This window comes from Salvelinus sp. IW2-2015, linkage group LG24 (assembly GCF_002910315.2).
Source record: "Salvelinus sp. IW2-2015 linkage group LG24, ASM291031v2, whole genome shotgun sequence".
NCBI classification, from domain to species: Eukaryota; Metazoa; Chordata; class Actinopteri; order Salmoniformes; family Salmonidae; genus Salvelinus; species Salvelinus sp. IW2-2015.
Window position 1 is genome coordinate 3049637 of NC_036864.1, and position 14022 is coordinate 3063658.

Here is a 14022-nt window from a genome sequence, read left to right on the forward strand (position 1 = left end):
AATTATTTCTGCTACTAAAATCAGTAGGCTGAACTGACAACAGAGTGAAGAGCAGAAATCTCAAATAGCAAGCAAGTCACAGCAATGAAGAATGGAGTGTGTGCGCGTTCACGCGAAGGGGGGGATTTTCAGCACAACACCTGCAATCAGAATTTACTCACCTATTTTTTTTTTTACCACTACAGACTGGCTACGGGTCAGCCTATTTGATGTTAATGATAATACRCCCTCCGGTTTCCGCTGTTCTTATGCACGACGCAACACTGGAGGACACAGCCCTTAGCCGTGGTATATTGGCCATATATCGCAAACCATTGAGATGCGTTACTGCTATTATAAACTGGTCACCAACACAATTAGAGCAGTTAAAATAAATATTTTGTCATACCCATGGTATCCTGTCTGATATACCACGGCTTTCAGCCAATTAGCATTCAGGGCTCGAACCACCCAGTTTATAATCCACAAATTACCACCGGCTAAATCTATGTAATTTCATAAATTACTATTTAAATGACTATTTACTCTTCTATTTGATTGCCAGATCACTGTCTCGTCAACCCAAGCAGGGAAATTAAAATCTTGATCTCTACTATAAAAAGCATCTAGACATGATCTCACATTTCTTTTCGACTACATTTAGTTTTTAACAGAGGATATTTGTATAAACCTTGCTGTCTGTCTCTCTGACATTTGCAACATTGTTTCAATATTCAAATTAGATCTCCAGCAGTCGGGACGAGAGAGAGAGGCAGGCAGCGTTTCTCAGCCAGTCGAAATCATGAATCAGCTGGCATCATTTTTATGGATATATACAAAGAAATGTCAATTGAAAAAAGGTCAAACGAAACGAAGTGCAGCTAGTTTTCAGTCTTTCCAGCGTCAGTTTGAAGTTATTGTGTTGGCTGTGTTGTTGGCTAGCTCCTCTGAACCGTGTCCTAACGAGAGAGCACATTTTCTATGCCAGGCGAAATCCAAATAAATGTCACTAGAAAACAGCTTAAACAAATGCAGCTACTGTTATTCTGTCTGGCTGCACTGTTTGACGTGACTGTAAGTTAGCCGTAGTTGGCTAGCTAGCAAGCAAGGGATAAGAACGTTGCCAGACAGTATGGCAATGAAACATTTAGAACGAACGACTGGGTCGCGTCCGTAGATACAGAACAAAAAGACTGGCAACCGAACCAATAGACCAGCCTGCTTGGGTAGCACCCTTAGATTTGTTTCGGGACTCTATCTTGTGGAATGATGACATGGTATGAATAAATTCATCAAAATAACGTTTTTTAATTAAAATATGTAAATCATTATATGAATACGTAACCCGTTGTATAAAAGTGATAATGCCCTCGAAGCCGGTGTTTGGAGGATATATTGGCACGGTTTGCGGTAACAACACACGTGCCAATATATCCTCCAAACACCGGTTTCTCGGGCATTATCATTTAATCATCAAATGGCGCGAGTAGGCCTATACATGCAGTTTGGATGCTGGAATTATTTTGGAGTGGAGGAACATGCACAGGTAGACTACTTTTTGAAGTGGTTTGTTTGACAATCAGATGAAAATACCATAACTGTTTCTGTTAATACCGCATTAAAAGCCAATACATTTTTACTGTTTAAATTGGCTTTATTWTTAGGCCCATAAAAAAACGCTCAAGCGTGTGCAATCAATACAGAGTACACCCGAATGTCATGGAGTAATAAATATGCAATATCCTCCTTGAGATATTTGGGTATTATTATATTATTTTAATGAGCGCTGCCCCMAAACAAGACCAAATTTGGTGGGTCTGAACCCGACCAAATTTGAACCAATCATCGACGTCTGTTTGGATATCAAAGCACAGCCCAGTAGAGCACAGTAGAGTTCAGTACAGTACAATAGAGTACATTATAGTACAGTACAATASAGTACATTATAGTGTACTCAACTCTAGTGTGCTCTTAGAGATGGGGAAAGGTCTGTCCATAATAAAGATATGCTCTGCTTTTTTGACACCACACTCCACAAAGCAAGTCCTGCCAGGTCTAGTTTTGTCTTATCTTGATTATTGTACAGTCCTGTGGTCGAGTGCTGCAAAGAAAGACATAGTTAAGCTGCAGCTGGCCCAGAACAGAGATGCAAGTCTTGCTCTTCATTGTAATCAGAGCGCTAATATAAATACTATGCATGCCAGTCTCTCTTAGCTAAACGTTGAGGAGACTGACTGCATCACTTCTTCTTTTTATAAGAAACAATGTGTTGAGAAAATCCCAAATTGTTTGCATAGTCAACTTACACAGAGCTCTGACACACACACACTTACCCCACCAGACATGCCACCAGGGGTCTTTTCACAGTCCCCAAATCCAGAACAAATTCAAGAAAGCGTACACTATTATATAGAGCCATTATTGCATGGAACGCCCTTCCATCTCATATTGCTCAAATGAACGGCAAACCTGGTTTWWWAAAAAACAGATAAAGCAACACCTCACAACACCTCTCCCCTATTTGACCTAGATAGTTTGTGTATATGTATTGATATGTAGGCTACGTGTGCCATTTTTAAATTGATGTAGTTCTGTCCTTGAGCTGTTCTTGTCTATTAATGTTCTGTATTATGTAATGTTTCATGTTTTTGTGACCCCAGAAGAGTAGCTGCTTCTTTCGGAAAAGCTAATGGGGATCCTAATAAAATACCAAATACATACTGTGTACTGTACTGAACTCTAACCGTACAGTACAGAACTATACACTACTTTTCTTACTGTTACCATACTTTACTTTCCTGTACTCTTACTGTGCTGTATTGTACGTTTACTGTGCAAACTTGTGGGCTGTAGGTAGCCAGTTATTAAGAGAGCCGGACCAGTAACCAAAAGGTCGTTGGTTCGAATTCCCGAGACTGCTAGGCGAAACATCTGCCAATGTGCCCTTGAGACAAGGCACTTAACCCTAATTGCTCCTTTAAGTCGCTCTGGATAAGAGTGTCTGGCTAAATGACTCAAATGTAAATGTGAACTCAACTGTGTTTGTGACCACTATGGATTCCCATTGTAGCAACTCAATTGCAGAAAACATCACGTTACCGATTTTTCGGAAATTCCGTTTACCGATTTGATTTACTGATTGATTTACTGATACGAATTGATAATCATTAAAACGAGTGGTGGAAAAAGGTAACCAATTATCATACTTGAATTTAAAATAAATTACTTAAGTGAAAGTCCACCCAGTGTAAATTCTACTTGAGTGAAAGTCTAAAGTATTTGTTTTTAAATATACTTAAGTTTCAAAAGTCAAAGAGTAAAAAGCTATTAAATCATTCAAAATTACCTTATATTAAGCAAAACCAGATGCACACATTTTATTTAGCAGGGGGCAAACTCCACATAGTCATGATTTACCAATGAAAGCCATTTGTTGTTTAGCCCACAGCATCAGGAGCGTAGGGTCTGACAGAGATGTTCTATTGATAAGTGTGTGAATTGGACCATTGTACTGTYCTGCTAAGTATTCAAAATGTAACAAGTACTTTTGGGTTTCAGGAAAAATGTATGAAGTAAAAGTACATATTTTTCTTTAGGAATGAAGTGAAGTAAAAGTTTTCAAAAATATAAATAGTAAAGTAACGTACAGATACCTCCCAAAATGACTTAAGTAGTACTTTAAAGTATTTCTACTTAAATATTTGACACCACTGGTAAAAACACTATAACTAATTGATAGGTATACCTTTACTTGTTACTTCTGTGAACTTTCATTATCCTCCCTCCTCATGAGGGAGAGACATTAGAAAATATCTTCAAGATATGTGGGTTTTTGGTACAGAATTTCACAGTACAAGGCAATGTTTCTTAAACTTACAGACATTTCTCCAAAACTAAATTTAAGTGTTGATATTAGTTGGCAGCGGTCTTTACTTCAACATTATTGTGTTTTGATACATTTATAATACATTTAAGACTTTTTCTGGTAGATGTTTTCTAAAGACCYCTTTTCCCATCTGTTTGTCCAGAAATCAAAGCCTTTATTTATTCACATTTTTTGGGATGGAAAATGTTTGAAAAATTGATATATGCCTAAATAAAAAAATWAAAAATGTACTCCTATCTTTCATTTGGCATCCAATTTGACATGCTCCTATGAACTTCACATGTTGGTGCTCATGGGTAYTTGTACATGGAAATKACCTACTTCAGAACAAGCCTAGATAGGGTGTAATCCAATGCTGAATGAGTTTCGGCCCATCGACAGTATTAGTATGGGTGAGTCGACTCATTCAAATCAATTCTTACCGTTTCYTTCCTATCAGGAGTGTGCTGGGGTGAAGGTGACTCCTGACTTTGAAGCTGATTGGATATCTGTTCAGCCAATGAGCTCACTCCCCCTGTGTACATCTGAACGTATTTCTAAAAGACAACAGGAGAAAAGACAGACAGGATGAAGACGAAGGACAGAACAAACAGTAAACACACACAGACACACTCACTAGGGATGACACAATCGGAGCCATAAACAGAGTGTTTTGATGTGGTGCTATGGATGTGGAAATGGACCACAAAGCTAGAAGTATCAAACCCCTATTGGATTCAATCATTATACTCATTTAACCCTCTTTCTGTTGCAGTGTAATCATTGTCCAAAATAATAAATATASATGTTATCACTAGGCCCTTATCTCACACCAATAAACCTGAATTTGTAGGCCAATCAGAGAGGAGTCCGAGAAAAGAAGCCTRTGCAAACATTAACAAAAACCCTTCACAGGCCTCTGATTTTTTAAATCTTAAAAAGGAACATTTCAGTTGCAGTGTTGTCACATGCCACATGCCCTGCGGTAAATTATACAAATATACTTTCTTAAAGACCAAACAAGATGTACTCTGACTCCAGTTCAGTCCAGTTTAATCCTCYTTCTCTGAAACAACAGATGTTAATATGATTTACAGTATCATTTAGCCCTCTGACACTGCCCCGAGGCCCATAGATTGAACTCAATGACTAGGGGTCAAGTTGTAGCCCACTTATGATCCACACTAGCCCAGTAATGGACTAATGGAGCCTAACGTTACTCCTTATAGTCCAAGGATCTTACATGTTCTGTTTAAAGGTTGAATTGGTTCTGGAAGCCAAAACAGCCAAATAATCCATCTAAATGTGAATCAATTCCCAATTGCGGTATAGTTCTAGAAACACAAATCCCTTTCATATCACATCAAAATCATTTCACAAATACAAAATCCAGTTGCAGCCGACTGCAYTTTTCAGYGACAACACATTTGTGGCGTCTGTCTTCAGTTTACACAGAGGTGTACGGAGACACGGATAGTTAATTAGCTCAGGTAGTCCGYTCTGTTTTCCACAAACAGACACTGCAACATGGAAATGGCTGTGTGAGAACACGAACCCTAAAAGGCGTGTTAGTAATTTAACATGGTGATTTTTGAAAATGATTTATTGCTTATATGAAAGACGGGTTTCACATGTTTCCAAAACCGTACCGCAAGCGATGCGTGTTAATGTTWAGCGCAAGCCTTGGGGCTATGCTATCGTCAATTGGCGCTAAAGGTAGTTAGTGTCTATGAATGGGGTAAGTCCACCCTAGGGGTATGATTAAAGCTTAGACCGTTGTCAACGCTTACTGCCAACGTTCACCATGTCTCTGTCGAGATCTAAACGTGGATTTGATATGTTCTCTCAGTGTATTGTTTCCACTACACTGCTAGAACAATTCATTGTCTTAMGCCAGATAGCGCAACATTCGTCTGTTGGTTGACGGACTGCGAGTCGCGTAGGATTGACGCCACCTGTCGAAAGACAATTCTGACAGTTGGTCTCTTCTGTCCTGAAGATATATCAGGGAACCACTGATGTAGCCGAGAAGAGACCTYAAAAGTCATCACACCAATGACACACATYAGTCTACAGATGGCTACTGGGAACTTGGGGAGTCTATGAACATTTATGGGTGGCATGGGACATCATTACTAGTCTACATGCCAYCTGGTCTACACACAACTACATCACCCAGAATCCTCTGGGGTGGCCTACCTGCTCCCCCCTGCTGGGTAGAGTGTGACACTTGACCTTTTCCTTGTACTTGAAACTCATCTGCTCCTGCTGCTGCGTGCGCTTCTTCTGGGGGTAGATGGGTTTAGACGACATCATGTGAGTGGGTGGTTGACGTAGCGAAATAGTGAAATACTGTAATATCTAGGGAACTCTAAGGCTAAGAAAGGGCTATATGACAAAATGCCACGCGACTGAACTACACAGCACACATCATGCACCCTCATGTGGTGACACAGAGAGATACAGCTATATAACTACAGTCCTCTAAGAACCACAAGTGAAGCAGGTGGGGGACTTACTATTTTTATCTGTTTCCAGGTGGCAGCGGAGGCCACAAGGGCTGGCTGGGCCTGGGGGTCAGGGGATGTTGGAGGATGTGGAAGCGTGGGCATGGAGTCCCCCTGGTGGTCAGTTAGTAGAGGGATTGAGGGCTGTGGAGCCGGGACGGCCACGGCTACCTTTATACCATACTACAACCACAGCCTTAAGAGTCTAGGGCCTAGGCCAAGAGCTACCACTGTTAACCCTAACTACCGGTTCATCTTAACCCATATTGCTGCAACCACAGCTGCTCCCTTCAACCAAATGCTCCGTGGCTCAGTGAGTCCCATTGGCCCTTACCCAAAGTGCCCATCACAGTGCAGCTAATCTGTCTTATCCTCTGAAACCTCAAGAGGAAGTCAGTCGGCTCACACCTGGAGGATCTAAACTAGCAACAGCTATTGATGACAGACCGTGCTGTAGAAGTTCCTTTTATTCAGATTAAAAGCACAGATTTTCAATAAGAGTTTTTTTTTTTTTTTTTTTTACTTTGACGCTTTGAGCGAGGGAAACCACTCGTAGAAACACCTGAAAACTCTTAGCAGCTAGGAATTCTGAATTCCATCCCCTCTGACCTGTCTGCGTAGAGCTGCAGCTGGTGTGGAGGAGGGGCAAGGGGCATTCTCCTCAAACTTGGCCAGCAGCTGATTGGCCATCGAGCGCACTCTGCTCTGGCTTGCTCCACCCACAGAGCACAGGGCAGCCTGTTCCTGTGGAAGGCAAAATGGTGAAGAGTTTGACCAGTGTCACTTTAAGGCCAAAGGTGTTGTATTGCTGTTCTAACTTCTAAAATACTTTACATTATTGCATCTCTTTCATTTAGTCACAGAACTACCGGCAGTTACAATTTCGGTAACCTAACCCAGGGCTACAGGTTACACCTCTCACCTCATAACTGTCCTGAGATCTTAATCTGAGATCTTGTTTCACGTCCTCCAGACATGGCCGACTGGTTTTTCTTCTCTTCCCCACCGCATCCTTTTCCTTCTGCTCCTGATGGGAGGGACACAGACAAATACATGTAAAACACACATGCACCTATACAAAGACAAACAGAGGCCCTGCATAAACAAATAGGGGTGTGTACCTTGGGGTTGCGCTTGCGGGATGGGCTGTGGCCCAGGCGGCTGAGGAGAGAGGCAGGACCGATCACAGCAGCCCTCYCATCTGGGCTCTCAGTCTGGGATTCTACAGAAAAGATAAGAGGAGAAGAACAGTCACGCACAGCCATTCCTCACCTCCTTTCCTTCACAACCACTGACAGGTAATAGGAATAGAAACAGTTTCACCACTTTGCTTTTGCTTAGTAAGGCATTGTAGATAACTGGTTATGAAGGAGAGGGCTGGAGATGAGGGAGAGTATTGAACATTCTGGAAAGAGAGGGTAGGATAAGAATAGAGGGTGATGAGGAGAATTGAGCATTAACAGCTGACTACTGTGGTTGAGAAACTCACCACTTGGGGGCAGTGCCCCCTTGAAGAGCTGGTGAAACTGGCTGAGGTACATGACCATACAGAGAGTGTCCGTTTCACTGACAGACGACATCTCCTCGACAGTCATCACAGGAGAGATGCCAAACTCCTTCTCTGCCACCTCCAACCCCAACCTCATATTCACCTCCCCCTCATCCTCCCCCAGAGAGGCAAAGTCACTGCAGGGAGATGGGACGAGAGAGTCAAAGTCACCGCAGGGAGTTGGGGCGAGAGAGTCAAAGTCACTGCAGAGAGATGGGACGAGAGAGTCAAAGTAAGAGAGTCACACCACACACGCGCGTGCAAATAGACACACTTTACAAACGCACACACCAGAGCAAGTGGACAAAGAGAGGCACTGATCCAATCAGGTAATTAAAAGGGCACTAATCAGGACCATGGTCTTCTGACTCATCAGCCTCACCTCTCTCACACACAACACAAACACACACACACACACGCACCTGAGCTTGCGTGAAAAGGAAGTGAGACTAAGGTTCGAAAGGTGAGAGGTGGGCTGAGAAGTGAGGCATTGGTAACGTTCCAGTCCAACTACATTGCGCCTGAATGCTACCTTTGGGATGAACTGTATGAGGTGTATGAGGTAAGGTGATTTGTGAGGAGCGTGAGGCTAGAGGTCAGAGGTGACTCACATGAGGTCAGGTCGGTAGCGGTGGATGAGGGCGCACAAAGCTAGGCCACTCTTCCAGGAAGTAGTGAGGTCGCTCACAGCAACGCCACGGTAACCCTGCGTCTGCTGCTGGCACCACGACAAAAGCTTACTGGAGCGAGAGAAGGACTCTGGGGAATCAGAGAGGAAGAAAACAAATATGAGTGAAGATTGACGATTGGTTAGAGTTATGTTAGTGTAGCCATTCAGTACTCAGAGGGTCAGACTCACCCTGTCGTAGTAGCTTCGGCAAGGGGGATCGGGGTTGCGGTTCCTGGACCACACCTGAACCTCCATTCTCTCCTGTGTATATTAGATGGCCCACCTACAGAGATTGTCATCATCATCATCATCATCATCATCATCATCATCATCATCAGACCTGTGTGTGTGTGTGTATGCGTGTGTGCCTGTGCATACCTGTGCGGGGGTGATGAGTTGAGGGTTGATGTTAGGGTAACGGGTAGCTGGGTCGACGGTGTATTGACCAAAGTTTTTGTTGACATTTTCTGGAGTGGTCTGAGGAAGGAGGCGATATAGACTCTCTCTGAAAAAAAGAAAGAGAGTAGAGAGAATGAGAGGAGAGAGAGAGAGAGGATTGTTTAGTTATGGAATCAGGTGAATGATAATTTGGTTACATAGCTGAGGTGCCTGTGTGTGTTCATCAATGATTTTGGCATGTCATGTATGTTTGTGTGGGTTTGGCAGTGTGTGTTTGTCTATAGGTTTTACAATGTGTAATTTGACAGTGTGCCTATTCCCTGATTGCTGGTGCGCGTGCTCTCCTAACTGAAGACCTGCCATCTCACCTTTCAGCAAGTAAGTCCAGGGGGGCGAGGCCTTGAGCCCAGCTCCGTACCATCCAGGCAGAATCCAGTGCTGCCAGGAACCCCCGTGCTATACCTGTCCCCATGGGCCAGAATGGCTAACACATACACAYGCAAGCAGACACATACACATTACAACCATATGCTACTTACAACAGAATTACTTTCAGAGTACATCAGGATTGCTGACGTTAACATTATTCTACTCTCCCTCAACTCTGCTCCTCTCTTCCTCTCCCTCGCTCCTCACCTCCAGAAGGCTGTCTCCCACCAGCGTGACCAGTAGATGGTGTCCATGTCTCTGTCTGACCAGTGCAGCGTTCTCTGACGCGTACATACAGGTGAAGTCAAACAACGCAACATCAGGCTGCCCGTAGTGGTTCATGGCAAAGTCCAGGGACGGCAGCTGGTKATTGGTGGAGAAGTCCGCCGCCTCGCGGGCATAGGCCAGCAGTGCATTCTGGTCCACGTTTCCCCGTGAGAGAAGTGTTTCTGTGTCTGCATAGTCCTGATAGGTATGACACAGTAAACATCAGTACAATAGTATGCAATCAATGTTTGAACAATAACACAGTTATMCAGTCAAAATCAGGGCAGTAACACAGCAGTGAGACCAACATGAGCAAAATAATGATACAGTCAATGCAGCTGTATCAGTGTGTCATACACTATGTGTGTGTGTATGTGTCTGTGTGCGTTGTTTTATATATATTTTACTCCCCAATTTTGTGATATCCAATTGGTAGTTACAGTCTTGTCCCATCGCTGCAACTCCCGTATGGACTCGGGAGAGGCGAAGGTCGAGAGCCGCGCGTCCTCCGAAACACAACCCTGCCAAGCCGCACTGCTTCTTGACACACTGCGCGCTTAACCCGGAAGCCAGCCGCACCAATGTGTCGGAGGAAACACCATACAACWKGGGACCGAAGTCAGCGTGCATTCGCCCGGGCCYGCCACAAGGAGTCGCTAGCGCGCGATGGGACAAGGACATCCCGGTCGGCCAAACCCTCCCCTAACCCGGACGGCGCTGGGCCAATTGTGCGCCACCTCATGGGTCTCCCGATGCAGTGCCTTAGACCGCTGCGCCACTCGGGAGGCCCGTCTGTGTGCGCTGTTACCCGCAGAATGACTCCTTTCTCCAGCAGACTCTGCTTCTTAGCYGTCATCACAAAGTAGTGCGTGTCGTCCTTGTAGTACACTATATTCTCCAGGTCCACTCCCGTGGCATCCCGTAGCTCCTGAAAGAACCTCTGGTTGAAGATGAAGGCCACTCCACTGATCTCCTCCACCTTGGCCTCAGCCGTGGTGTTACGGTTCATGAAGTTAGCTGTGATGGCAATGGCCAGCTTGCCCCGGAACTCCTTACGCCTGAACCCTGATTGCACACATGGGAGACAGGATGTGATGGCAAACAGGAAGTCTGGGATCAGAGGGCTAGAAAAATTCCCTTCCTATAAAGGCATTTACTAAGAAATCTGTTCTTTCAGTGATGGGARGTCTGACTGATGCTGCATGAGATCTGTTGCTGTTTCAGTTCAGTAGGTGCTACTAGATGATTTACCTGGCAGTGTGTTCCGTCGTCCATCAGCTCCGATCACCACATCACACTGCAGTTGGTTAATAGGGTGAGACTTGGGTTTCACCTCCACCCTCCAGCCTACCTCTGAGGCACACACACCCAAGGCATTACAAACACCAAACACACCACACACACACACACACACACACACACACACACACACACACACACACACACACACACACACACACACAGGCGCACGCAACACCACACACACACACACACACACACACACACGGCAGGTCTTACTCTGTTGCTCCTGGTCCGCAGGTGGCTCCACCAGTCCCTTGAACTCTACGTTGACATGGACTTCCACCCCCAACAACAGAGCTACCTTTAATAACACCAACTGTAGCTGCCGTATACCTACAGAGAGAAGGAGGGAGAGCGAGAGAGAGGAGGGAGGGAGGGAGGGAGGGCGAGAGAAATAGGGTATTAAAGAGAGGATTCTCTAATGAACATTGAAGCCCCATAGCTGTAACCATGGAGACTCAGGGGTCAASGGTCAGGGATCATTCCATACTCACTGATGTGGTCAATGGCTCCAGCACAGAACTTTCCGTAGAACTTCTTGGCCCCGAGGCCCCTGAGGTCATGGATGGTGAAAGGCCAGAGGTGGAGGACGTTGTTCCTGGAGAAGGCATCTCTCTTCTCCAGCAGCACCACTCTGGCCCCCAGGAACCCCAGCTCTACTGCTGTACGCAGACCACACGGCCCCGCCCCAATGATCACACACTGGGAGAGAGGATAGCTGGGATGAGGAGCTAGAAACGTACACACTTAAACATACACACGCTGTGCAGCCACACACGCTTGCCATCCATATACTATACATATCAGACCTGGGTTCAAATACTATTTCTAATATCTCAATTACTTTCACGTACTTTGAATGTAAGTATTCAGATATCTTTTAATCGAAAAGACAAGCAGTTGAATATTTTAATGTATTTGGAAATACAGTTGGAAAGTATTTGAAAATACTGACTCAAATAAACTCCCATGCATTTAACACAGGCATTACAAAATTATATTTGAAAATTATATTTGGTAGACTATTTAGTTTTGACAAATAACCATTCAAACACTCAAATAAATGTACTTGTTTTGGGCTATGTATTTGAACATTTTAAATACCAGATAGTAAATTACTAATAAGTACCGTTGTGTTGGCACAGACACGGCCCTTCCCGTACTCGTGGTGGGCCGCCCGTTTGTCCAGTTTGGCCCACAGTGCGTTGGCCTTCCAGTAGCTGAGGCGTTCTTTGAGGGTGTGGTAGAAAGGCCGCTGCGGCTGCGTCGGGGAGTATTTTTGTGGCTGTGTGTGTGTGTGTGTGAGCTGAAGGTGCTCACACAGCAGGTTGAAGGCACGGAGTGTCGTTCTGCAGGTGGACGCCTGGACAAACTCATCAAATAGAACCTGGGCATGGCCCTCCTTCTCCGCCTGCTCCGCCTCCTGGGTCTGGTCGGCAACACCGGCAGCAGCAGGGCACCCTGAGAACTCCATCTCAGCTTCCTGTTCCGGGCTCTTTCATTGGCTGCCTGGAGAGAGAGAAAAGACAGAGACCACGTTCCAGTGTTCYACACTGACTTCCCATGTAGAATCCATGCCTAATAGCCAGTCTGTTTGTGTTATCGTTCCAACTCCTTGTCACGCCAATGACAGCAATGAAGTTGGCATTTGCAAAAACAGATGTGACCAGGCTACATGCGTAATAAATTGCTTATAAAACATCTAAGTACATTTCTAAGTTTGCAAGTAGCCGTGYGTGYGTGTGTGTGTGGATTAAGGTGTTCTCGGTCTKAGCTGGCTGCATATCAGATGTTAGGTCCCCTGCTAGGAGGTAGGGCCAGAGATGTTCTTATACCGTTAGATCCCAGATAAACCAGCTCTCCATGCTGTGCACTGGGCTTATGGGTAATGAAGTATATCAGCTGCTGAGACTCTGATTGTCACACAATCAAAGCCCTCAGAAAAGTGTACTATATCCTGCTATCGCATTATATTCATTGCACGTAGGTGTGTGAACATAAAGCGCATTATACAGTATATTCTGTATGGTATAATCAGCCAACATTATCTCACTGGGACAATAACCAAAGCAGTCACCAGACAATACAAAGAGAAAGAGGGAGGGAATGTGTGTAGTTGGGGGGTGGGGTGAGGGGGGTTGGGGACACAATGCACCTCATACATAGTGGATCCATCCGCACCAWGCACCAAGAGAAACCCACACACATACTCCAGCACCCACACACACTGCAATGTCAGCATAGCAGGGGGAGATGTACAGTATAGYAGTTTATTAGATTGAATTAGAACATTTGATAGACTACTAATCCCCCAAAGGGAAATAAACAGCAGCAAATGACCACACAAGACTAAACAACCTTACATAAGTAATAGACTCATCTAAAATGGATAGTATGAGTGTCTAAGACACGCTACATAATTACCTTGGACGTCAACACACTTTCATTCTTTCAGTATTGTCCGTCCATTATGTCCACACAATACTTTCTAGATAACACATTCAAGTACACRCACACAAACACACATTGACAGAAGAACACACACAAACTGCTGTGTAGGACTTACTGTATGCCGTGTTGTCKTCTGGCCTGTACAGACATCGTCACTCCTCAGCTCAGCCACGGGTTGCCAGGTGTCCCTCAGTATCCTAATGCAAATCTCTCTTCAGCCACAGATATAACACCCCACAAACCTGCACTGCAGTAGCCTATACTGCAGCCCCCATTGCCTCGGTCTGTCCCCCTCCCTTCCTTATGGTGTGCTGTGCATTATGTTGATACCAAACTCTCCAAGTCTGTCTTTCTCGCTCTCTCACACCGACACGTTTCTCATCCAAGGTCAGGGAACAGCCAAGTACAGACTCCTCCCACACAGCATGTTCACATAGGCTACACACTCAAACGGGCACGCCCGCACACACACACGGGCACACACACACCTAATCTCACGGTGTGCCTGGGAAACAGACTGGGATCTAACAAGCTTAAAGAGGAGAGGGATCAGAAGAGAGATCATTCTGTAAGAACGTGGCGCTGAGGGAGAGAGATCCCGCTC

At 44.8% G+C, this 14022-nt stretch overlaps 1 protein-coding gene across 1 annotated transcript in view; it reads right to left on the reverse strand.

Annotated features, from left to right (window-relative positions):
- Positions 1-13830, reverse strand: part of LOC111951310 (protein-methionine sulfoxide oxidase mical3b-like) — a 47765-nt gene extending 33935 nt beyond the window's left edge. Inside the window, exons 1-18 of the mRNA XM_023969368.2 lie at positions 13534-13830; positions 12097-12476; positions 11462-11669; positions 11184-11300; positions 10917-11018; positions 10474-10730; positions 9606-9863; positions 9338-9453; positions 8949-9075; positions 8760-8853; positions 8512-8659; positions 7841-8037; positions 7473-7573; positions 7274-7378; positions 6961-7095; positions 6364-6465; positions 6044-6130; positions 4288-4401 (exon numbers count right to left, since the gene is read on the reverse strand). Coding sequence (XP_023825136.1) covers positions 4288-4401; positions 6044-6130; positions 6364-6465; positions 6961-7095; positions 7274-7378; positions 7473-7573; positions 7841-8037; positions 8512-8659; positions 8760-8853; positions 8949-9075; positions 9338-9453; positions 9606-9863; positions 10474-10730; positions 10917-11018; positions 11184-11300; positions 11462-11669; positions 12097-12441 — 2613 coding nt within the window. The 5' untranslated portion in view covers positions 12442-12476; positions 13534-13830. The remainder of the gene's footprint in view (positions 1-4287; positions 4402-6043; positions 6131-6363; positions 6466-6960; positions 7096-7273; positions 7379-7472; positions 7574-7840; positions 8038-8511; positions 8660-8759; positions 8854-8948; positions 9076-9337; positions 9454-9605; positions 9864-10473; positions 10731-10916; positions 11019-11183; positions 11301-11461; positions 11670-12096; positions 12477-13533) is intronic.
- Between the last annotated feature and the right edge of the window lie 192 nt (positions 13831-14022).